The sequence below is a fragment of the Melospiza georgiana genome, chromosome 16 (assembly GCF_028018845.1).
Source record: "Melospiza georgiana isolate bMelGeo1 chromosome 16, bMelGeo1.pri, whole genome shotgun sequence".
Taxonomy (NCBI): domain Eukaryota; kingdom Metazoa; phylum Chordata; class Aves; order Passeriformes; family Passerellidae; genus Melospiza; species Melospiza georgiana.
In genome coordinates, this window is record NC_080445.1 from 5,449,365 (window position 1) to 5,475,093 (window position 25,729).

The window sequence follows — 25,729 nt, forward strand, 5'->3', positions numbered from 1 at the left end:
GAGGCTGAATCTGGGGTATAATAGAAGATCCTCTGTGTAATTTAGCAGACTTCAACATATGTGCCTGTTACTGTGCTGCTAAAGGTGGCAGCTGAGGAGAAGGAAAGTGGGAGGTGTGAGCATGGGAGACAGCAGCACTGAGAGATCTGGTGCATCCCAGCTCTTGTGCCAGCACTCTGTGGCAGCCTCTCCAGCTGGATAAACCCTCTGAGATGGAAGAGACTCTTGGATTCTGTCAGAAGTGTGGAAGTGTTTTGGGTATGAAGCTGTTGAGTCCTGGAGGAATTAGATCAGGGCAAGGGTATAGAAAGCTGGAAAGTAAGGCACTGTATTGCATGGAACGGGAAGGAAGCAGAAATTAAAATTGTATTGGAATGCTTGCACTGTAATAAAACCATTTGCAAAAGAAATAAAATCTGTGATTCTCCAGAAGAGAATCTCTTCTGGAACTATCTCTAGAGGAAATACAGGTGTTGGGTTCATGAGGTTTTCCAGGTAGACTGATGTCCATATCCTCTCTCACCTTTTTCAACCACTGAATGAAATCAGCATCCATTACCCTGCTCTAGAGCACCCTCATACTTTATCCTGTCCAGCCTCAGTAGCAAATAATCTTTCTTGCAAATAATTAAACTTAGTTTGAGCTGGAATTTGTCTCTGTGCCTTCAGAAAAGCTTGGATGGAGTGTATTTTGTGTATTTAGGCTTTCCAGTCGCCAGTAATTCTGAGAATGCATTTTTCTTACTAAAAATAATTTTTTAAAGTTCAGCCTTTTCCTTTTGCAGGGACTACACCCATTCAAACCCATTCAAACTATTCTGGTAAAACCTTTTTATTTTTCTTAGAGCATATATTGCAAAACTCTTAAGGGATAATCTAAAAATTCCACTAAATGGGGCCACAAAATGTTGTCTAGTGAAAGATCACAGAATCCTGGGATGGTTTGGGCTGAAAAGGATCTTGAAGATCATCTAGATCCAAGCCCTCTGCCATGAGCAGGGACATCTTCCACTAAACCAGAGTGCTCAGAGCCCCATCATAGGACTTCAGGCTTTATTCAAATGCTATTTTAAAAGGTTTTTTGCAAAACATCAGTGGTTTTTATTTTAGTGGCCAAGTGTGGCAGTCCTTTGCTGGACACTTTGTACCATGGAAGTGAAGTGCATTCTTTCATTCTATCCATTAGTGAATTTATCTGTGGTGCAACATATATGGTGGACATATTATATAGAGTACTTACTTTGGCGGAATTGCTTGAGTTTTCTGCAGCTACCTCCAAATCAAGATAAATAATACTGGTGCCCTTTCAGTGTCTGTAAGTTTAATGTTAGAATGTAACTAAGGGCAGGCTTAGAAATTTGTGTAGGGATGGAGCAGCTCGAGTTGTGATTCAAGTGCGCACATTCAGTCTGTGGCTCAAATGTCGTTTGCAATGGGATCAGATCAAGTTTGAGCCAGCTGGTTCAGTAATGAGGAGTCCTGAGTTCTTTTCCAAAACATGTTACCAACTCAGAAATTCAAGATTTAATTTCAGCAGCCTGATAATTTCTCTTTGTCTACTGAACAGTGTTTTTTTTCAAATGAAGACTAAAGTCGTGGAAAGATACAAATATTACCAAGACAGAAGTAAAATATTCTCCTTTGAACTTTCCAGTATATCCCTTCAGTTAATTTTGACAGCCTGCCTATAAAAATATATGCTGTGTTTCTTCTGGAACATTCTGTTCACAACTGGGTGAAGCCTGGGAGAAGTGAGGGTTCAACCAAACTGCTGCTTGCATAAGAGGAAAAAATCTCAGCATGGAGATTTTATTTTGTTCTGAAAAATATTCTTTTGATTATTAATTATTTTAAAAATATTACTTTTAATCTTAGCTAAAGCTGCTCTTTTCTCCCTCATATCAGACTGTATTAATAGGATTTTGGGAAACTGCTTGTGTTCCTTCCCTGTTGCACATAGGGGTGTTTGCTTTCATATTCTAGCTTGATGCAAATAGATTTTCTTTAGGACCACATGTTCATTGCCCTAAACTTTAATGTAAGCTCTGACTTTATCAAGAATAATTCTGTGAAAACATTTCTGTATTGCTGAAATTTATGCTCTGAACTATTTGAGTTACAGTTTTGCATTTTTCAACCTCTTCCCTCATGTTTACCTTTGTTTTCTCATACTCAGTTGCAAAGTCTTTTCACTGTACAGAGAGATTTCTTCATGGCAATGTAACCAGCCATGCAGAAAATACTCAGGTTTGTTCCACGTGGACAGGGAGGAGATCAGAGTACACACACTCACATTTCACAGATGGCAGCCAGGGGCTTTCCCCAGGAGTGCTCACAGACTCACACACAGTTGTTCATTCTGAGAGTGAGCCAAGGTGTGCTCACTCTCAGATCCTACATCTGACAGTGGGTCCCTGCAGGTTTTTTTGTCTGTGGCACTTGGGTATGGCTCTGCTCTAGCTGTGTGTCCTGCTGAGAGCATCATGAAGCCCCTGTGTGCCCTGCTCAACCCCGTGGCTCCTCACAGGTGTGTTACTGGCATTCACTCACATCACTTTCCAGGACCCAGCCAGCTTTTACTGACTCAATTTTCTTTTAGGCACCTTTCAAAGTAACTCAGAAACAACACAATATTTATTCTTTTATCCTTAAATATAAAATATATGGAAGCTGTAAGTAAAGTAGAATAATTTTCACACAATTCCCATACTACAAAATATCCTCCTCATCCACAGTGCAGCTGAACCTCTGACTTTCTGAGCTGGGATAAACAGCTTGCATCTTGTGACATATTCTTTAACTCAGTCTGTCAGCTTTTTCAGTGATGTACAGCTCCTACAACTCATCTCTTCAGACATCTTTCTGCAAGGCTGATCTTTGGTCTGTGTTGTTTAATCTCCCTCTTCTCAGGTGCAAAACAAAACCTCTGATGCCATCTGAGAATTCCTTTCACAAGTATGAAATTGGCTCCTCAAAGAGATGATTCTTATCTACCTACTTCCTTTCTGACCACGTTCTATAATGATCTGTTTATATATAGAGTTCTTTAATTATCCATCTGTTCATGCTGGCAGCAGAACAAAATTGAACAGGCTGACACAATGTAATGCAGACATTTTACCAGCTTGTGGAAATGTTGGTCCTTACAGTCATAGTGGGATTACATATTGCCCTTTATTTGCATGTGGTACAGTCATGGTCCATACCTGTCAGGATTTGGATGTCCCAGACTAGATCCATATCTCTAGATAATTGATCTGTATTCTGCATGACTATTATTCTTCCATTTCTGCACTTGGCTGTTGGCTTGTGGAAGATGTTCATCCTGATCAGTCAGTTCCTGCTGTTCTCTCTTAGGCAGCCCATGCTGATTTACACCAGCTCCCCACACAAATCAGGAAGATCTTTCAAAGGATATAACTGCAAAAAACCCCTCTCAGTTCCATTAGCACCTGGGTTTCATACAAAGGCACAGATTTAAGCATCAGTGTTTTTGTAACTTTGCCATCTGAGTCTACGTCATTATCCAAGTTTTAGTACAATTCTGTGCTTTTCCTGTTTCCGTTCTTTCCACTTTTTTAACAGAAGATGAAGCCGAAGCCAAATGCCTAAGGTGGCTCCTGGCCAGATTTGGTGGCAGTAATAGTGTGCTCAAAGCAAGCATTTACAGCTTTGCACCTACATCTCAGCCTGCATCAGCTAGTGATCCTGCAGGGCTTCATCCAAACTCCTGCACCACAGCTGTTTTATTCTAATTCAGATTTTTCCCTCTTTTTGCACCGTTTACCCATCAACTGTCATTTAAATGTACAATGCTTGTCTTTAGCAGAGCCTGGATTCCATTTAGGAACTGGGGCTTGGATTTTGTTTGCCCTCTTAAAAATACACCTCAGTTCTACTGTTCTGAGCTGGCTTTTCTCTGTTTCTCAGTTAGTGTATTACTGAAAATGTGGCTTCCAATGACTGTACTTCTGAATGAACTCGTCAGGAATGGCTTAAATCAATCATTGCTGTAAGTCTAAATGCAAAGTAGAAGCTGAGAGTACATTAACAAAAAGCTTTCATTCTTGCACAAAGTTTTAATTAGCCATCCTATTGATCTTTCCAGTTCAGTGCCTCACAAAGGACCCAAAGCTTTCCTTTATGGACCCGTGTTTCCGTTAATTTGATTTCTTTCTTTTTTTTTTTTTTGGCACAGGAATTCAGACAAAAACTTTGCTGCTGCTGCCACTAGAATTACATATACCAGTGTTATAGAAATAAGTAGTTTGAAGGGTAAGAAGTCAAAGGAGGAAGCACACCTGAGAAAATGCTCTGACTACAGATTTTGACCTTTGTTCAAAGTTGCTTCCTGCTACATTTTTGTTTGCAGCTCTGCTAGGGCACTGATATTGCAGAAGCACAGTTCTATGGCAACAGTGCTCATCTTTCCACCTGACTTTGAAGCAAGGGCTTGCAGAGAAGTAGATTATTTAAATATACATGTATATATGGAAAAAAAACCAAACGGCCCCAGACTCTAGAAGTTTTCTTACAGATTCCACTGTGAGCACTAGAACTGACCATCTTTTTTTCTTCCAGTACTGCTATCTGTAAGATAGGCCAAGTTTGGGTTCTAAAGAAGGAACAATTGCCCTTTTTTTGAAGAAGTAAAAAACCAAACCAAAACCCACAAGCTAAAAAGCAAAGTGCATTGACAGTTTTTTTTGAAGAGCTAATATTACTGAGAGCCACTTTGATGGGTCAGGGCTGCTTCTGGTATTTCAAGGTGATTGTTGGCAGGGGTTTTCCTTTGGCACCTGTGTATGACTTTAAGCACTTCATCCTTGCAAGGTTTATGAAAAAATAGTATAACTACCAAACTAGCACAGCTCTCACAGAACAACACTATTTCTGCAATGTTCATCACAAGCTCGTTCTTTGTGGTTCCAATGCTCCCGTGCAGTTTCAGTGCTGTCCTGAAGAGAATCATGGCGTTATAGAACAGGCGGCAGATGAACATTGTCGCGCTGATGATCGCGTACACAGCGGGGTAAGCGCGCATGTGCTGCTGCAAGGATGGAGCTTCTGGTGCTTCTTTAGCCCACAGAACAATAAAACAGAGGATCTGGAGCAGTGATGGGATTCCAAACCCAAAGATGAATTTAACAATCTCGTATGCAGGCCATGCAAATAATGGATCCAACTGGCAGTACACTTCCAGGTGATAATCGTCAGTGCCAACCAGCACTGCCTCTGTCAGGGACAAACAGAAGGTGCATGTGAGTACAAGCCCAACACACAAGATGGGTCTTTGGGTGGCTTTGCAAAGAGCAGTTGATGGTGGAAATCTCTTCAGTAATAGTGTGAGAAGTGTCAAAATTAAAACATACTGAGAATTGAAATAACCAAAGTTGAAAAAAAATGACAGTACGCTACAGGCAAGGTGGGTTGCTGTTAAATAGTCAGGTCTACTGATGACAGTAAAGGAGAAAAAAATCATTATGATATTGCTGATGGTGAAGTGTAGAAGAAGTAAGTCCAAGCTTTCTCTGTTCTGCAAATGATTCTTTATGAAAATGATCAAAATACATATGCCAGCTATTAATCCAGTGGGTACAAAAAAGGCAATGTAACAGTGCATAACTCTGGATATGATGTTTTGAGAAGTTATGACAGCTTCAATTTCTTCTGTGGAATTGAAAGACTGGCTCTTGCTTGGGTAGCTGATCCACGTCATGTTTTGAGAAGTCATCCTGCTTTCCACACTGTGCTTATTTTCTGTTCAACGGTGTTTGAAACTGAACTGGAAAAGGAAGGTGAAACAAGTTTTAAATTACAGTTTTAATGCCTATTTTTGCATTGAATACATTATGTGCAGTCAGGCGTATGAACCATTTGTTCAGAATAAATGCAGTAATTTCTTGGTGGATTTTACGCTCCTGTGTTATTACCCAAGTTAGCTTGAAATTATTTTTAACCAGAGAAATCTGCCTTTTTATTTTTGATGTGGTTCCTGCTCTTACCACTCCCTGCTTTTCCTCACTCGGTACAGCTCAGCTTTGTGGACAGCCAGGATCCAGCACACTCATGTTGCCCGTGGAATATATGGAATATTGGCTGTTCAGAGGGTGGGGAAGGAGCTGGCTCTGTTTAGGTGGAGCTGTTTTTCCTCCCCATCTCGCCAAAAAAGGCCAAGGCGGTTTGCAGGGCAATCCAGTGTGTGGGCAGCAGCTCCAGCCACAAAAAGCTCCACTGTGCTGTCACAAGGGTGGGAATTTTGTATCATTTGAACCCAGCTGCAGTCTCACACCACATACTGAGGAAAATGCAAAGATAATCACAATATGAGGCATGAGCCACATTCCTTTCTTTGTTTTAGTTTTGCTTCCTTTCTGTTCTGAAAAAAAGCCTTTCATAGCTGCAGTCTGTGCTGGGGAGCCTGTATAAAATTAATGAGAGTGTTTAAGAACTGTTATGAACAAACTGCTTTTATACCAAAACATCTTTATACATTAATAACACTGTCATTTCTTAGATGTAGCTGTTGCATAAAACAGCAAAAAATAATGCTTTTCTGCATGCTGAACTTTGAGAAAACGATTACTGGTGCATTATAAACCTGTTGATAAAGTTTTAGCAAGGATCATTTATTACAGCTGCATTATAAATTCCTGGAAATAGGGAATTTTGAGAGTAATATGGTTAGGCTGTTAGCTGTAATGACTCTGTGATATGTTGATACAATGATTTTGTTACTGTATAAATGTTTGGAGGCTCCTTTTCTTTTAAGCCAAAAAACTTTTATGAGAACATTGTATGCACTTGTGAAAAACTGTAATAGATATGGATATATGCATTTTCCAGACTACCTAAAAGCGTAATTAGCTCAACTTCTAAGAGGAAATTCTGTGCACCTGTACTGATTGATACAGAAAATAACATACCTTTTTTAGTTGCAAAGATTAAATATATTTAAACATGAGATAACGAACCCACTATTCCTAATTAATTTGGAACGTCTGATTAAAGATGTTCCTCAGCACTGGAGAAAGTTAAACAAATAGGCATTTTTACTGTGTAGAATGTTTTCTGGGGAAAGAATCTTTTTTATTCACAAATATTCCAACTTTGTATTAGAGTTTTGTGTTTTTATTGTGTTCTGTTTTACCTAAAGCTGGTCAGAACCAGCAGGCAAAAACAAGACCATGGAGTTCTCCCTACAGAAGTTTCTATAAGTCACAGTGACAAGAAACTGCATGCTTAGTTGTACATAATGTCTTTTCCATAAGGGGATTCTAGTGATGTTAACTCTTAAAATGAAAGTAATGTTAAATTGGTAAAAATTCATAGAGATGCACTAATGTTTTTAAGCAGTGCTCATTATAGATAAATCAGTGTCTTAATACTGTTTGACAGTTAATTTATGGTTGTTACCTCTGACACTACTTCACATTTCTGATGTTTCTAATCTCTCCTCAAAATTGGAATTCTAATACTGGTTTTAATTAGAAAAGTTGACTTATCAAAGTGGCTTTGATTAAATGTGTATGTAATCTTATATAATTATAATTTCATTTATAGAAAAGCGTCGAGTTATGTTTTGATTCAGCAGTGTTCTTTGTTCCTTTTTAAAGACAGAGTTTCTTCCTTTGTAGAAAAGGTTATTTTCTGAGAGATTGCACTACAGGAAGGACTGATACACCCAGGGAAGATGTTTTGTGTTACAGGTGGTCTTGCAGAGACAAGGTTGGCTGGTCAGACTCTGTGCCAGCCTCTGAGCTCAGGTGCACCATGTAGGAAAGAACTGATGGGATGGGCAAGTCAGGCAGAAGTCTCTGAAGCAAGTTAAGAGTCAATATGATTTTGAAGTTTAAAAATAGTTTATTAGATATGAGAAAATCTTGTGTATGATATTTTAACTTCTGCAATTCATTTCTTCTTAAATACTTGGGAGAGTCTCAAGGATGAAGAAAACTCTACGTCAAATTTTGATCTTTTGTTAGGAGAGATATTTGAAGCTTAATCTGGTGAAGGATTGAGCATCTGAGAGAGTCTGTTATCATCCCACACTGTAGATTCAAGGCCTGGGAATATTTCCATTTAGAGCTGTTCCACCAGAGCCTACAGTGTTACCTGCAAATTCCATCAGGGTTTTTGCAGGGCTGAATGGAGGAATTCAGTTTTGGTACTGTGAACATCTCCATTATCTTCTCAACAACTTCTATGGGCCAACTAAGTGTGCTCACTGTCTTTGCAGAGAACCTCAGAATAATTTAGCAACGTTCAACTTTTGTGGTTACATCATTGCAGAGGAAACAAAGGCCATAGTTTGGGGTTTCACAGGAAATCCTATGGCCTTAATGTCAAATTACTGGGGAGGGGGGGAAAAGATACCAAAACTTGAATAAATGTGCTCAGGACCTGGCCTTGGTACTGATGCTGGGTTCAATTATGACCATAGCAATGTATTTTTAATTTTATTTAAATACTCTTTAGGCATTTGAAACAAAGTAAGGCTTAATGCAGCATATTCCAGTAAGTGCAGCTCACTGTGCAAGCAAGTGCAGCACCTTGGTTTCTCTTCCTGTACCCACCTGCTTGCACACTGTGGTGTGTTATCACAGCCCAGCAGTGTTAAGCAGAGGCTAAGGATGTGTTTTGCTCTCATTTGCTGTCAGCACGGGTGTCTGAGACAGTTTCATTTGCAACCACAGATACAACATTATTGTCAAATAATTAACATTGATGCTTCCCCTCCATCTAAATATTATTATGTTCACCTAAGTGTATGTCTTTTAAATTACCTCGTCTGAGGAAGGGTTTAAACTGAACAAAAGGAATCTCTTTAGGCTAGAATTAACATGCTCACTTTGGGGAAATAACAGTGCAACTAAATATTTATAATTGTAATCAGTGTAAGTATCAGAATACTGAGCTAAGGAAAAAATTTTAGCTGTGCTGTTTTAAAGGCAATCACCTTGGGATTCTCACACAAACAAAATTTTACCAAAAGAGCGAGCTGTTTGCAGCTTTGCTGTGGCTAGTCAGTTTGAGCATAAATCTTTTTGTGAATTCAATAAAGTGTTTATTACAGAAGAAGAAATATCTCCTAGCAGTTTGTAGCCAATTCTGAAATATTTTCAGTTTGGCAAATAAGATTAAAGTCAATGCTGTAGTTATTAGCTTTCCCCCTGAAATTATTCCTAGAAGCTTAAAAGAATCACAGTGATAATGTCAGGAACTCTTTAATATTTGGTTCTGGTGTCTCACTATTAAAAAGAGCAAATGGCAATTTGGAGCTCAGGTTGTGGTAGGAAAGGCTCCTGTGCAGGGGGGACAAGCAGACATGGCCAGTTCTTCCTACAAGCTCAATCACACCTGCACTCCCTCTGAAAGGGTCACCTGTACATTTCTGACTTCCTGACAATCTGATTTTTTTTTCTTTTTAATATTTTGTCTCTTCATAATGATTCCAGTGCAATCTGAGGATACATATCACTTTCCAAGATGCATTGTTCACCAGCTCATGAAGTGGCTGCATTAGGGTTTCCAACTGGGCCCCACCAGAACAGCCTGAGTCCCCTGCAGCCTCTGCGACCGATGGGATTGGAATGGTCCCAGATGGCACAACCTCTCTGGGTTTTTGTTGTTTGTTTGTTTACATCACTATGCGTAGCTTTCGAGATTCCTGTGACTGTAAGGTGCTCATCTATCATGTAAAACAGCTCTTAGAAATTATCTTTCCACTTTTAAAACATTCCCAGAGCATCAAGTTCATGCTTGGAATAACAATGAACGATGAAGGGATGAAGGAGCTCACTACTTCTGCTGTAGTAGTATTAATGTTTGTAATTTTTTTCAGACTACTGGTAGTACTAATTTAATTTAATTTATAATAAAAATATATGTTCCATGGGAGCAGCAGAGGGTGGCTTATTTCTCACATGAGGTTTTATTTCAGAATATTCATACAGCTGGCCACATTTTTTTTTTTCAAAATACTTAGAGTTTCTATCATAAAAAAATAGAGGGAATTTATTATGTCATTTTCCTCTGCTGTGAGAAGATCTCTTATTCCCTCAGTTTTTGTCTGGTTCTTGGATTTACTGCAGGGGCATTCTTTTTTTTCAAAATGCTTGTAATGTTTATGTTCTGCTGTGGTGTGGGTGGAGGGGGAGACGACAGCAGACAAGTCCTCAACTCTTTTACTGGAATCTGTCTGCTTACAGTGCAAACACCTCAAGACCCAAATTATTATTTTTTCTCTTGCAACATACTGTGACATAAACTGATTTTTTTATTTTCATTTAGTCACGGTAACTATGGCAGAAGCCAGGTCTATTTCTGTTTGGTTTATGATTCGTTACTGATGGAAATTTGCAATATGCTGCTTGGTTTATCTTTGTATTGTCATGCTTCAGTATTTTGTCCCTTTATCTCAGGTCCCTCTTACTTTATTTTGCTATCAGTCATGTCACAAATCCCTCCTTAATGTCATGTGGCCTCACTTTTTTTTTTCCTTCTTTTTATCCCCGTTTCCTCCCTATAATTCAGCAGTTAAAGCAAGTATGTTTGATTTTCACTTTCTGAAGCGCAGTGAATACATTCCCCTTCACTTCCAACACAGTGAGCACAGTATTCAAAAAGCAGTTTAAAGATAGCAAGTTGTGAAAGGACTTTCAGTGCTGAGGGGACCTAGCCCCTAAGATTCCATTTGGTTTAGGTTCCCCATGCCCACTTTAATGTTTAACTTTTGCAAAAGGGGAGGTTTCAAGGAGGCTTGTGTTTATTTAAAGTCTAGAAGGAAGAGTTCCTAAACCAGGGGAGTTTCTCCCTGGCAGCCAGAACTCTTCCTCTATAAAAGGTTTGGTAGGGCAGTCTTTCTGCACTCTGTCACCAGCCTTTAGAAGGAAAATATTCATTCCTCCAGTCATAAAGCAATACACATAACATTGCTGGTGCAACTCTGCTGCTGGTAGGGATGTCCTGCAGTGACTTCAGATAACACGTGATGTGGGGAGAGATGTCCTTTCTGCTCACACTATGTCTGCCAAGTTAAAAGATGGGGGCAGCTTGCAGTATATGAGACTAAAATATGAAATGCTGTATTCATCTTTCTTGTAAGAGCTCAATTGCTGCCGTTGGGCAAGTATCTGAAGTCATAAAGACTGAAGAAATCCTACCCTTAACTTGTGGAAAAGTAGCAGTTCCTGAGAAACCGAAAGCTTTTGTTTTTACTTTTCTAGAATATAAAGGAGCTAACAGTGACTTAAACATAATTCCCAAACTGTTTCCTGTCCTATACAATGCCTGTAGTGGGGTTAAGATCATCTGACAGTGTCCATCCTTTAAAAGACTGGTTTTAGGCAGTGGTTGGAGTCGTTTGTCCACACGACTGAACAGTATTTCATCATCCACTTCCCATTGGTTCAACGGGAGTGAAGTACTTACTGGAAAACAGTCTTCACATTTTCTCTACTTAATGCTCAGTTTTATCAGCTTCATTATACATTTCAGCTTTCGTAGCACCTCTCCCAGATACAGTATTTTACTTTGTGTAGTTCAAATGTTGCTAAAAAAGGGAAAACTAACAACTTTTAATTTAAAGCTAACAACCGTTGCTTCTCTGGTTGAGGCTTTTGAATAAAACATTGTATATTCAAAGTAATATAAAGCACTTACCTTTTCAAGGAACTGTTCCCCAGAAACAACAGGCTGAGCCTTTCACTGAGAAATGGCAGATGAAACACAATTATTGTTTGGAGCTTATAGCCCTTTCTATTTCTGTAGAAAGCAGTGTGTGTATATTACGATAACTTCTCAGCTGCTGTACATCACGGTGAAGAATCCAGGCGCTTGCTGACTAAAAACTGCAGTTCTGTAGGGGAAACAGGAACTTGGCTGAAGTCATTCAAACCATACACGTTGCATGTTTAGCAAACCTATGGTTTCATCATCATGTGACTTTAAAGTTCAGATTCTCCTCGGCAATGAGATATTTTAGAACAGAAAAGTAGTGTTTGTCCCTGCCATTTCTAAGTATGTGAGGCCATCCAGTGGATTTTTTTTTCCTGTTCATGAAGTAATCCTACGCTCACTGGCCAGCCTTTGCAATTGCATTTTTTCCCCGTGCGCTGTGTGAAGTGCTAGAGGTCTAGAAAAGGAAAAGCCTGTGGAATAAATACCACACCACGCCCTTTGCTTAATACAACAAAAGCTCCACACAAAGCAGGGCATGTCAAACCATTAAGATCCCTGCTTAAAATAGGTGTATTTCTATTTTTCCAAGGGCTCTGGCTGTTGGAATATTCTTGTTACTGTATACATGCAATAAATTATTTTTCCAGATGCTCTGCAGTGACCACGAGGTGTTAAAAGACAAGACTTGGAGTATGAAGGATGTTTTTTGGGTCTGGATCAGCATCAGTCAGTGACTGTGTTGAATAGTGTTCTTAAAACCTCAGATATAAATAAGCAAGAAAGGGTTGGCTCATTTTTTTTTTTAGTGCAGCCTGTCTGGCTGGGATGTGTGAGTAGCTTCATGTTTTCCTATACCAGCTCATGGGGAAGGGCATTTCTGTTGTAAACTTTCAGTAACCTGCAGTGGCTTTTGTGGGTTGAGAGAGTAGTTTGTGACCAGTTCATCAGCACTCTGTTTTCTTGGCTTCCCACTTGTTGCACTTTAACAAGGCTCATTGAAAAACACATGGAAACTGCCAAAACACTTCAAACGAGTGAAATGAGTCAAATGTGTTTGAGTATGAATTTCAAAATCAGAGCTGTGGATTACCTGGGGAAGATATTTTAGCACTTGGTCTACATTTTGAGCTGGAGGTTAGCACTACTGCTCCAAGTACTTCCTCGAGAAGTTGGGTGGCAGCAATAGCTCAGAAACATTTCAGTGTTCAGGTTGAAGGTTCACATTTTTTGTGAGGTAACTCTCCTCTCGAGCAGTTCTTCAGTAGTTCAGGACTCTGTGAAGTGTGATTTCCAATGGGCTTTATTCAGAATACTGTAATTCACACAGAGCCTTTGGTTTTGATCATCACATGTAGCAGTGTGTACCCATCATATTTGTTGGACTGGGTAGGTTGTTTATTGTTTCCCTTTTATTTACAGTAGTTCCTCCAAACTGTTACAGAAAACCTTGGGCAAAGTGGCAGTGTAGTGCAGGTGTTTTGTATGTAACATTTCCCTGTGAGCTGTACCCTAACCCAGGCTCATTCTGTTGACATTAAATTCTGATAGTTAAGAATGGTAAAGAAAAAATATGCATTGTCATTACATGCAAATCGGGTGATTCTTTTCTTTTTCTGTTGGTTTTTCAGTAAAGATGCAAATTCAAGTGTCACCTTTTTCTTCCTAGGACTCAGGGCTGTGCAGAGAGCACAGCAAACTATGCAGGCATAGTGAAAAGATTGTTTTTGAAATTGCAGAAAAATTTCAGCAGGGTTTTGGTCATCAACTTAACTCTTTAGCTTGCAGAACGGATCACTTGTGCACTCGATGCAATGCTGAACAGTTTCAACATGGTTTTGTTGCTGTACTTTCCACTGAAGTCCTTTGAATTGGCCCATTATTGATAACCCTGGGCTCTGCTGGGGGCAGGGTGGGGGGGAACTAAAATTATTTTTTGGCTGAGGGCCAGGAGTGAACTGATGGGGGTTTATATCTTGAATTTGCCTTGGGTGGGTGTCCACAAGGATATCTGCCTGTGCCCTTGGTGTTTATTAGTAAAAGAGAGGCAAATCAATGATTGCATGAATGTGAGGAATGTTCAGAGCGCTCTTGACAAAGGTTTCAGTGACTGTGAGTTAATGAGCAGTCGGTGAGCAAGGAGTAGCTCCCGTGCAGAGATAAGCCCTGACACAGCAGAGCTGAGGCCACTTTTCCTGTTACTCAGTAACCTCAGCTCTGACAATGCCTGGGCTGGATAAGCAGAGCTCCAAGGGAACTCATCCACTGAGACAAAATTGTATAAATAGAACCGGGAAAGGGAAAAGAGAGAAGCTATTTCTTACACCTCCCATCTTGAAAAAGTAATCAGAGACAAAGCTCCCATCTTTAAAATGCATTCACCTTTACACGCTTTAGTTCATACTTTGTCTGAAGCATGTATTAAACATCATTATTCAGTGGTATTTAGGGAGCAAGAAGATGTTTCCTACTTGGAATCGGGTGCACGTACCACAACACAATTTCAGAATGGTGCACAGCTTGAGAGACTCACACATCAGAAAGCATCACATTTTACATCACATTTTACAGGTGGAGAAGCTTGGCTACTGAGGAATTTATTCTTCCAAGGTGATGGAATAAGTTGAAAGCCAGAGGAGAAATAGAGGTTAGAAAATAAAAGTTTCCCAAATATATTCTTTATTCTGTTTAGACTTTGCTGATTCCCATCTCGATAGCTGCAATTCTGCCTCATCTACAGAAACAAAAGAATTTTTGAGGTATGTTAAGAGCTCCCAGGTGGAGTTTCAGCAGCAGCTTGCTGTGCTGTTACTGTCAGTTAATATGTTAGTAAAAGAAAAGTAAAATATTGCTGTTGTGTGACCAGTTGCATCTTTCCTTAGAAAAAACAATAAACCAGTTTGTTTAATTTGCTTAAATGGTCACAGGATACAAGTCATATGAGAGTAGTGGCAAGCAGACTAGTGCTCAGTGGTATAAAGGTTTCACAAAGCTCCAAAAATGCTTACGTGATTGTGTTTGGGATGATGCATGATGTCATAATTATTTTCATTAGTGATTTATGGATTAATGATTTTTTTGGTGAAGTTTCTTAGCATGTATTAATTTCCTTGCTGTCAGAGGAAAAGGTTGATGTGTGATAATGATATTCTGGGTAGGATGGAAGCAGGAAAGGTGAAGTTATGGAAGTGAAATATTTGTGAGATGCTGGGGCAGTATTTAGGGGTTGGCTGATAACATGTACAGCCTCCAAGCACCTACAGTGTGCTGAGGTGGGCAAAACTCAGGTTTATTTTTGAACACAACTGTTCATATGGCAAAATAAATATCTCCAGCACTGAGTGACAGATGTTGCTATAAAGAAAGCAGATGTGAATTACTTTTTTTTTTCCTAACGCCAATAATTTCTCTTAATTGACCCATATTACTGATATGTTTAGCAGAGCACACATCCCTGACAGTAGGCTTAATTTAAAGTAAAGGCTCAAGAGAAACTTGTCTAACAAACACTGTTCAGTGTGTCTAGCTTGTGAGATGCTGCAGCCATGGTGATTTCAGTCTTTTTATTCTCCAGCTTCAGGCAGATCCATTCTGTGTAGTATTGTGGAGATGGTGATCCCGTCTTGCTCATCTTCCTTCTGAACAATCCTGGTCAGCTCTTCAGCAAAGAGCTGCAATGCTCAGCTGAGCATTAGAGCTCGTGTTTGCTTGGTGCTGCATCAGACAGCCCCAGGGTGAGCACAGATCCATCCTGGAGGGCAGAGGCTGCAGCAGCCAAGGGCTGGACTGGATTCTCTGGGTACTGATTATTGTTTGGGAGCTAATCCTGCATGAGGAGCCCAAAGTTTATTTTCAGACCACACTGTTGTCGTCTTCTCTCAGTTAAGGTATTTTTCCTTGCCTTTTGGGTATAATGTTATTAAGAAAACCATTCCTTTTTAGAATGATAGGATTGTTTTGGAATATTAAATGACTGCTATTGCCTATACCCCAGTGTATTATGATGAAAAGCAGTTGCTTTGTTACTGGAATTTTGAATCAGGCAATACACTGCAGTTTTGTTTCTAAGATGTTTTTCATCAACTGTCAAATATTTCCACCTTAATTTTTCTTCTGTTGTTGTTGTCTAGGAAAAAAATATCTCGAGTGTGGGATATAAGCCACTGTGTTAGTCAAAGATTGCTTTGACTCCATTCATCTGAGCTTAAATATTGGGAGCTCTTCTTTGTGGCATTTTAAGACACTAAAGTCACTCATATTAATGCAATACCTCAAAATTCTTGCGGGGGAAAAACCCCCTAATTTTTGAGAGGATTATCTGTTCTAAGGCTTTTTCTACACTGATGCACAGTTCCCAGTCACAATGTAAAACTGTTCTTGTGAAAGGCCTTGCTGTTTATTTTATATATGTTTGGTCTTACTTGACAGCAAGCATATTTGTATCCTTGAGTAAAACATTGTAGAACATTAGGCCTATGACATTAAAGAGGACACCCCTCCTCCAAAAAACCCAAACCCACCAAACCCCAAAACATGAGGGAAGTTGTACCAAGAACCAAGAGTTGCTAGTTGGAACAAAGTTAAAGGAATCTTGTTTATGGGTTCATTTTAGAACAAAAGAACCTCACATGGCTTTATTGTATTATTTTCCCTGCATGTTAGGTTTAGGAAGGGATTTTCTAAGTGTGGTTTTTAAAATGGAACTCAGATGCTTATGCTTATTTATAAGGTACATGGAGCCAGGTGAATTTGTAAAATTTGATGGTCTTACTCTCTCTGCTTGGATGGGGTTAAGAAGCCCAGGCTGCTGTTTATCCATAAGCACTGGTTATTAATGATTATCTGCACCCAGAGGCTGGTTGTAAATCAACATTTCTTCCTTTTTTCCTAGAATAGCCATGCTTAGTGTAATTGCTGCCTTCTCATCTCAGGGTTCCTTGCCTGTGGTTCACTATTAGTGGTTTTATTATTGGCTTATTTGAGCACTGTTTGTAATGCAAGTTGTTTTATAAACAGTGTTTTATTATTATTGCTATACAGTAATGTTTCTATCAATCTCAAAATAAATTCCTCAATACAGATAAATAATCTGTGTAACTCAGCTACAAGAGCTCAAAAATTGCCTGTATTTCAAAATGATATTCTACTAAAGGGGGGGGAAAAGCTTTTTCTAATGGCAAGTTCCAATAAGAGAGCTGGCCTCTGCATAGCACTGCAGATGCTAAAATGATTATCTAATAGCACATAGGCTGGACCTGAAAAATATCAGAGTTCTCTGTTAATTAATTTAGAAATCTATTTCATTGTGAACTAGTGAAACCATACTTAATTAGAAAGAATTACAATGCTCTGGAGCTGAATGGGAATGGCACTTCCTTTGGTCTTTGAGCATCTTGTCAACCACAATGACTAGTAACAGATGTTTCATGAAGCAATACAAGGAACATGTGCTTTTTAATAAATATTACTTCTTTGTGAATAGTCAGACCTAGTAACCTGGTTAAATATCCTTCTATCAGGTTCAAAAGCAAAATTAACCATTGTTGAGATTTGTTTCTTGCAACAGAATTGTCTCTTACCTGCCTCTCCCTCACAACAGCAGTTGGTTGTCCAAGTTGAGGTTCTTTCCTCTGAAAACTTGTAGCAATACCCTCCCTGCCTGCAGGCAGGACCCTCTGTACAGATCTGGGTTCAACCAGAAACCCAGACTGATTTTTTTTCTCCCTGAAGATTAATTTAAATCTAACTAATTTTACTGATCTCACTGCTTTTGGGAACTACTGCAAGAACATTCTGCCAGTGACCACCAGATGGAGTTTCTAAAACAGCTTTGATAAACCAATTCCAGAATTCATTTCAGAATGACCTTTTAAAGGTTTTGGAGATAAGAAACAGTGCAGAAATTCTACTGATTTAAAGATGAATTTTAGCTTAAAGTTGAAAATTTGGGGAGGCTAAATTAGGCTTTTCAATTCAGTTTGTAATCAGTAATTGCTCTGGGTTTGCATGGCAAGGTTTGGATAGCAGAGGCAGGGAGGGGCTACAGGGATGGCTTCTGGGAGAAGCTGCCAGAAACTTCTCCATGTCCAACAGATCCAATTCCAGCAGACCCCAAGGAGGACCTGCCACTGGCCAAGCTGAGCCCATCAGTGCCAGTGCAGCACCTCTGGGATAATGCATTTAAGAAGAGGGGGAAAAGTATGCAAGTACTTTTTAAACCAGATAAAAAGGATTCACTTCTGGTTATTAATCTTGCTTTAAAGAACTTTTGATATAAAGTTTTTTAGAGTATGTTTTTATAATTAATTCATAAATACTCTGATGTGAATCCTGTGTTTTAAAATCTTTTACTGCCATGATTTTTAATAATATGGAAAATCTGCCTGCTGCAGACTGTGAATGTTTTTGACCGTTCTTGCAGATGTAATTAAAAGTGCCAGTTCTTTAGAAGGAAGGAATATAAGGAAATCACATGGAATTTCAAGGTGAGGGAAGGATTTGGTGGGAAGAAAGTGGGATGACAAAGGAGATAATGGATCCTCTGCTCTCCTGATGGAAAAAGAATGTAGTCAGCATATGTCAAAGTGTTTTGATATATAATGGAAAACTTAAGGAATTCAACAGAGGAAACATTTCACACTTCAGATTTGTTGCCATGGCAGTCTGCACAGCTGGGTTTGTACCACTAGATTGCTTTCACTTGGAAAAAGTAATACACAAGATACTCAAGAAATACACAAGTTTTTGCTTATTAAGAGACTACAGAAATTAATTTAGGAGCAGATGTTTAGGATTCATCAGTGCGTTGAGCACTTCACAGCTGCAGAAACTTAGGCAAGAATCAATTCCTCTCTGAGTCCTCAGCAAACAGTGGAACTGAGAGTGGCACTTGGGCAGGTTCTGCTTTTCTTGGGTCTCGCCAGTCCTGTGCTGCTGCAGTGAAGCTCACGAGGTCTCCAGCCCCGACACTGGGCTGCTTTCATTTTTATTAAGCATTGATAAATGGGGCATCGCTGATGCACAGCACAAAAACAATTTAATTGAATCTTAATTTTAAAGAAGGAAAGAAAAGGTGCACATGTAATTAAACTTCCTTCTGAGGTTTGTGATAGCAGTATCATATTTTCTTCCCAACCTTGGGAAAATACTGTCCTATTACATAGTAGTGCAGTATTTTTTGTGGGTGATCCAAAATGTCTTTATATTGACAGATAATGGCAGATTCAGGTTGTCAGCCTGGTTTGTACTGGTGTAAACATCTTGACTTTCTTGTACCTGATCAGCCCTTTTTATTTGCATTTATGTAGTTTTTCACTCTTCAAAAACCTGTGAGCTTGTGAACTTGCTGCTTATTAACTAACTGTGTTCTTACTGAAGATCCTTCAGCCTGTGTTGTGTATGAGGGATTTTTCTAATCCAACTTAAAAACAGCCTTTTTGTTGGTTGTGTCCAAAAGCTCTGTGGAATGAAGGGTCAGAAATCACTGCTCTGTACTTGTTTAGAGATGCTGGCTCTCCTCTTAAAGAAAACTCCCTTTAAAGCTCTGTGTGGAAGTAAGGGCATCCTGTCAGACACTAGGCTTTGATTAAATCGTGAAATATTGCAACTTCCACTCTGACAGCTGCCATTTTCATTTATTTCATTTATTTAAGCTGCCATTAAGACTGAGACTTAAAACTTAGAAGTGCCTTGGACTGAGGGTTTTTTAAAGAGTTTACTAATAATTATTTAAAATAGAGTTTGCTGTTACTATTGTCTTCCTACGCTTCAAAGAACACCGAAAGGGAATAAATGAATGATTTTGAAAGCACAGCCAAGAAAATATTTTCATATATGTAGGGTAAACGAACTGATCCATGGGGAGTAATCTTTTGGCTATGTGCAGTGGTTACTGCAATGAATGTGTTACAAGATATCTTAGATTCTTAAAAGCTGTGTTTTCTTAGGGATGCCAGAGGTGTGGGTTATTTTATTATGTTGTTCTGAGAACCAGGAGAATTTCTGCAGGAAGCTGATTGTGGCAGCACAAAGGAAAGGAAGTTGTCAGGATGTGGCCAATGTTTGCATTGATCTCCAGGTGCACTGTTACTCTGCCTCATTAATTGCAGGATTCTTTATTCTGAAAAAAGGCAGGGTATGTGCCTTGTAGCTTTCATTCCCAGCCAACTTCATGCTGATGAAAAATGAGATTTTAATATTGGCAAATTAAGGCCTGGAAATTTGACATCCAAGTCATGCAATTTGTTATGTTTTGATTCAGTGAAGCCACATAGGTTTAGCTTTGTCTACAAAAAGTTTTGATCAAGAAAGCAAATAAAAAATCACACATTTTATTTACCATGTACACTTGAACACTTTTTATTGAGAATGTATTATGAGTCAATACTTCCTTTATGAAGCTTTCCATAAAGTCCATTTCTGTAGTATTTTGACATGATATTGGAGTCCACATCTCTTCATTGTAATAGAACCAGGAATTTTCTAGTGGCTGATCACCTTCTTTCATTAACTGAAATTAAATCTTCAGAGACAACAAAATTTGATTCTGAAATGTAAACTTTTGAAACTAGGACCTCTACTAAGTTGGTCAACAAGAACCTGTCTTGAGCTAGCTGTGTTAATAACTCAGATAGAAGCAGAACATGACATTTTTGTTAGTTGATTGATTTGACTTAATTAGCGGTTCAGCAAGAGGGCTGTAAGCCATAAATCAATTCAAATATTAAGTTTAATTTTGTGAGAAAATAACACTGTTAATAATGGCACTTAACTAGTGCTTACTTTCTAGTACACATTATATACATACAGAAGAATACAGTACACCTTCCTGTTCAGAGGTTTACATTTAAATGACACACTTTTAGAAATAATTTAATAAACTCTTTGCAGATTCTTTTTACATCAGTAGGCTGATTTTTATCTTGCATATATACAGTATTTTTATTCATATCTATTTAAATGTGTAATAGATAAACCCCTATTTACAGTCATCAGCAACCTTCAGGTATTTGAAATGGAAAGGCCCCATTCTCAAGAACTTTGTGTATTAAATGTTTGTCCATAAAAGTTCTTCCTAATTTATGATACCTTGTATTTCCTTAAGCATTTTACTGTACTTGCTCCTCTGCTGTTCTTTATATAAATACTGCAAAGCTCTCTCTTTCTGGGATACCAGATGAGGGTGCTGTAATTAAGTTCAGAATTCCCTTAGGAGAACAGCAGCAAGGCAGATCCACAGCACAGTTTCTTTGAGGCAACTAATAAATCAAATTAACTTTTCTAAGAGGTTGAGTGGATAGCAGTCTTGTTCATTAAATTATCCAAGTTTTTGTATCTATGATTGCCATCACATTTAGTGTTTATCAAGGATACAGACAAACATCCATAGCTCTGTTGCAGTAAAAAAGATTAGGAAAAAATTAGATCGGATGCCCCATGGGTAAGTTCCATAAAAATCTGTCTTTCTACATCTCTTCAATAGCAGCTTCCATTTTACTACATAAATTTGTAATGTTGAATCACTGAATAAGATTTGGATCATCATAAAGGAGTCAGTGTGATGAAGTAAACACGAGCATTGAATGGTACCAGGTGTGCAAGGCAAGCAGGGATGGGAGAGAAATGAAAGTTAAATAAATTGTGCAGAGAAGTGAAAAATGATAAAGAGAAATGAGACAGGAGCCATGACCTGAAACTGAGAATTTAACACTGAGAGAAAGGAACAGAAATAAAGGCAACAATTCTTTTAGAGACAGAAATCAGATGTCTTAAGAGAAGGAGGAAATGGAAGTAAGGAAGCAACATGGAAGTTGAAATTGCACTTAAAGTTGCCTGCTCAGCTGCACTGTTCTGGCAGTGTCCCAGTTCTGAAAGCCTCTATTCACACCAGATAAGCCAGTTCCTCCCTGCTGGAACTCCTCCTGCATAATGGCACAGAATTTCTTTAACAGATTTTACGTGAGAGATTTCATGTGGCGCATTAAGAAACCTAATTTTCCTCAGATGGGAAGAAGGAGTCTGTTTGCTTGACAGCTGTAAGGAAAGATTTTGTCCTTAAGCACTTCTGTGTGGAAGTGAGCTTGAGTGCTCAAGATGTGTAGAAATTCACAGAAAATCTCTCAAGGTGGCCAAACCCAAGAAAGCAGCCAGTATCATGTGTGTCAGCAGAGAAGCACTAAATCAGTGAGTTGGACACAGCAATGAGGAACAGCTTAAGTTCTTAATGTGGTTTTCATCAACAGGCTAAAACTGAAAACACCACAGAAATAGATTATTTACTCTGTAGGCTTTAAGGGTTAAAAATATCCAATAAAATATGAAAACCTCTTAAAAAAAGCAAAGGTTAATGGAAAGTCTTCCACCAGGATGTTGATAACTTAGAGATGATTGTATATAAAGAAGATAAGCAAAGATGACTAAAGGAAGAAATTGTTTGATGGAAAAAGATCTGAAAGGTCTGTTCCTCAGAAGGTTCTTTTCACAGAACTCCAGTATGTGTCTCTGCTAACAGACTAGGGCCAGTTACCAGACAAGATTGTGCTCTAAGCAATGGGAAGGGTTCAGTTCTGCTCTTGCTCCATGTTTTTTTCTATACCAGAAGCTTGAAAAGTCACATTTTTTAATGATGTCATGTGGAATTTGAGTTGTGCTGTAACAGATTAATCAATAAAATGACACTGTAGCATGAATCAAGTGACAAAAATGTTTGGGGCCCCACACCAGTGGGAGAACATCAGCTCCACTTGCACCCCCCTCCTATCCCCCTGTCATTAATGCAACAGCAGCACAAGAACAGGTAGATTTTGGGTCAGTGCTTTGTACTTGTTGTTTATGTGCTTCCTGCAGCATGTCTGTGTTTCTCAAGTATTTTGTATAATCAGTCAAATTCTTTACTTTGTATCCAACAATCCCAATGGAAGGCTTTTTTGAGAGGTCAGCAAAGAGCTGATGCTGACTGGGATCCCTATATTGAGGAATTTTATATGGTTTCCAAACCTCCAGTGATGTCCTAGATTAAAGAGAGTTTAATTTATTTGTTGCAAACATATCCCTTGAAAATACAAAATGTTAATCATAAACATATTTATTTTTTAAGATAATTACTCTTGTTACATGAACATATGTGGACCATAACACTTAGCCAGACAATCTTTGCTAGTTAAATTCTGATTTAACTTTGTAAACCACTGTGTCCTTCATTTTAGTATGTGGAACAAACATCTCTGAGTTCTGTCAGAATTAGTTAATAAATATTTCTGAATTCCTGAAATGTTTTAGGATACAAAAAAAGCACTGAAAAATTAAAACACATTTTTGTTACTTGTTGTAGCTAAAAGAAAAAATCACTTTACCATAAATGTTAAAACAGGTTAGTTTGTGTGAGAAAACAATTTCTGAAAAAAGTAAATTAGGCTTCTTTTAGAGGGGGAAATCAGTGATGGAGAAAGAAATTAAATAATTTAATTTATAATTAACATTTACTATTTGGACATGTATAATTGAGTCATATGATCTTCAGTAAAGATCAACTATATAATCTTCATTGAAAAATTCTATTTACTTCATCAAGGATAGCACTATCACTTCTTTGTACAGAAAACAAGGTAATACCTTTTTCTATACAAGATACAAGGTGCCATGTCTTCAGTCAAGACTTCAATAAACTGCTTAGTGATTTCTTCAGTGAGGAAGATCAGAGCCATGAAAACAGAGTTTATCCTCTGTCAGCAGTTCAGTGCACTGAAGGTATCTGATGTCACAGGTAACGCAGCACACAGGCCAGAGCAACCTTTCACACCACTTCAGCAAACAGCTACTGGAAAATTAAGACTGTTGCATTCAGCTGCAATGGAAGCTCCTTCCAGCCTCTTGGTTGGGACTCTCACACGTCTCTGAGTGCCAACACAGCAGCGTCACAGTCCCAGCACTGAGCAGCCAGCGCTGCAGTCTCAGAGCACCAGGGGTTTGTCACACCTATGTCATGACCTGCTGTACCACTGTGCGCTCGTGAGAACACCCCTGGTTCCCACAGTGTATCTTTTTAAGCAAACGGCGTAATTTGTTGGGAAAGTTTTTGTTGATGTATCTGTAGAGCAGAGGCATGACAAAGCTGCTGGAGAAAGCCAGGAATTTTGACAGAATCGTGGCAAAGTGTAATATCTGAATGGAATTTACATCTGGAATTCTTCCTCGTAGGTTAGTAAAGGTGCTTACCAAGAGGATAACGTAATAGGGTGTCCAGAGGGTGAACTGTGTGCAGACGGTGGCAATCAGCAGCCTGTGCACGGAGGGATCCAGGCGCCCAGTGTCCTGGTCCAGCGGCGTGGCCTCCTTGCGGATCCGCAGGATCAGCGTCAGCGCGTAGAGCACGGCGATGGCGGGAACCACGTACCCGATGAACACCATGATGGCATCCGCTGCCTCCTGGTTCTGCATCTTGGAGCACTCGATTATCTTGGTGGACACGTGGTTGCAGACGTAGAACAGGAGAGATGAAAAGCTTGTGAGCATGGCCCCGCCCCAGATGAACCCACAGACGTGTTTGGTGTTGTACACACTGGACATGTAAGTCCTGGGCAGGGCGCGTTCGATGTAGTAGTCCAGACTGAGCAGTGTGGTGGAGTACATGGTAACCAACGACGAGACGTTGAATAAAATAAGGAAGGTGATATAAACTTCATTGTTGGAATTCCAGATGGCCCATTTTGTATTGGCAAGACCCAGCAGGTACATTGGTGCCAGAGTGTTGATGATGAGGCCGGCAATGGCAATGTTGACAAAGTAAACATCTGGCATAGTCATAGTAGCTTTGTTGTAGAGGTTAACTAGGACCAGCAGGCCATTGTAACAAAGGCCAATTGGGAAACATATAATGAGGTAGAGAAGGGAAAAGATGGAAAGCACAAGGTCGAAGTCATGGCAGAGATGCTGGTCCTCACTGTTCTCAGTACTGTTGATTAAGGCTTCACAGCTCCACATAGTGATTTTAGCTTTTGTGTCTTCTTTGCTGGTTACCAGCTTTTCTGTAGAGAGAAAAAGAGTGAAAGTGTTGTTAAAATATTACATTGGAAACGAAATGCAAAGTACTATGAAGAAAACATTTGTGGACTTCAAGATTATGCGCATCACATAACTGATGTTGTTAGTCTAGAAGAAAGTAAACTGTTATTCAAAATTTCACTGGACTAATACAGGTTCTGCAGTTTTGATTTAAATGAAACTAGTGGCAAATTAGTTGATACAGGACATTCGACAGAAGGAAATTGTAAACTATCATTAAGTATTGATGTATATATGAATACTAATGCAATTTTTTGAAACTGTCAAACAGTACCTGGTATATAGCTAAAAGTACATAAGGGTAACTACTGAAGAGTGGAAGGATATAAACCGAAGCACAGATCTTTATGTGAGAAATAGAGATCTCCTAACATCTTAAATAAGCTTTACCTTAAAAAAAAGTTTCTTAGGAGGCACATGTAAGGCAGTATGGTGGATGTGTATTGGATCACTGATAAAATAGACAAAGACTAGAGGATACTGGGAAATGAGGTGTAAGGGGGTTTGGTTTTGTTGTGGGGTTTTTTTTTTTTTTTTTTTAATAGGTCAGTTTCTATTCAGACTCCTAACCTTATAACCATTTAGTTTCAAAAAAACAATGGACCTCTGTAGTCCAGGGAACTTAATATCAGGGCAGCCTGACTTTCCAAAAGGCAAGAATCAGCTATCATTTCCTCTCAAAATAGCTCAAATTCTTTGAAAAGTATGCTACTATCAGCAGTTGTGGCCCAGCCATCTTTGCTTTATCGTCAGTAGAGATAGCATTTTAACTGAAACCGAGTGAACTTCAAAGCAATTGTGTAAAGTTGCTTTCCAAAATGCAGGAATGAGAAATAATCTCTGAAGTGCAACTCAAAACAGGCAGAGCCTTAAAATCCTGGTTGTTAGTGATGGCATTTCAGGGGCAGCGCAGAGCTGGTGCAGCAGGTGATTCCCCGTGTCACGTACTCTGCCTGTCACAGCTGCCGTGGTTTTGTGTGCTCCTCCGTCA

At 39.1% G+C, this 25,729-nt stretch overlaps 2 protein-coding genes across 3 annotated transcripts in view; one reads left to right on the forward strand and one right to left on the reverse strand.

Moving 5' to 3' along the window:
- The window catches only part of C16H7orf50 (chromosome 16 C7orf50 homolog), a 119,822-nt gene that overhangs the window by 20,556 nt on the left and 73,537 nt on the right, over positions 1–25,729 (forward strand). The gene's annotated exons all lie outside the window — the stretch shown is intronic.
- The window catches only part of GPR146 (G protein-coupled receptor 146), a 48,166-nt gene continuing 42,455 nt past the window's right edge, over positions 20,019–25,729 (reverse strand). For both annotated transcript variants that reach the window (XM_058035224.1, XM_058035225.1), the window contains one exon: positions 20,019–24,701. In XM_058035224.1, the coding sequence (XP_057891207.1) occupies positions 23,653–24,657 (1,005 nt within the window). In that variant the 5' untranslated portion in view covers positions 24,658–24,701 and the 3' untranslated portion in view covers positions 20,019–23,652. The remainder of the gene's footprint in view (positions 24,702–25,729) is intronic.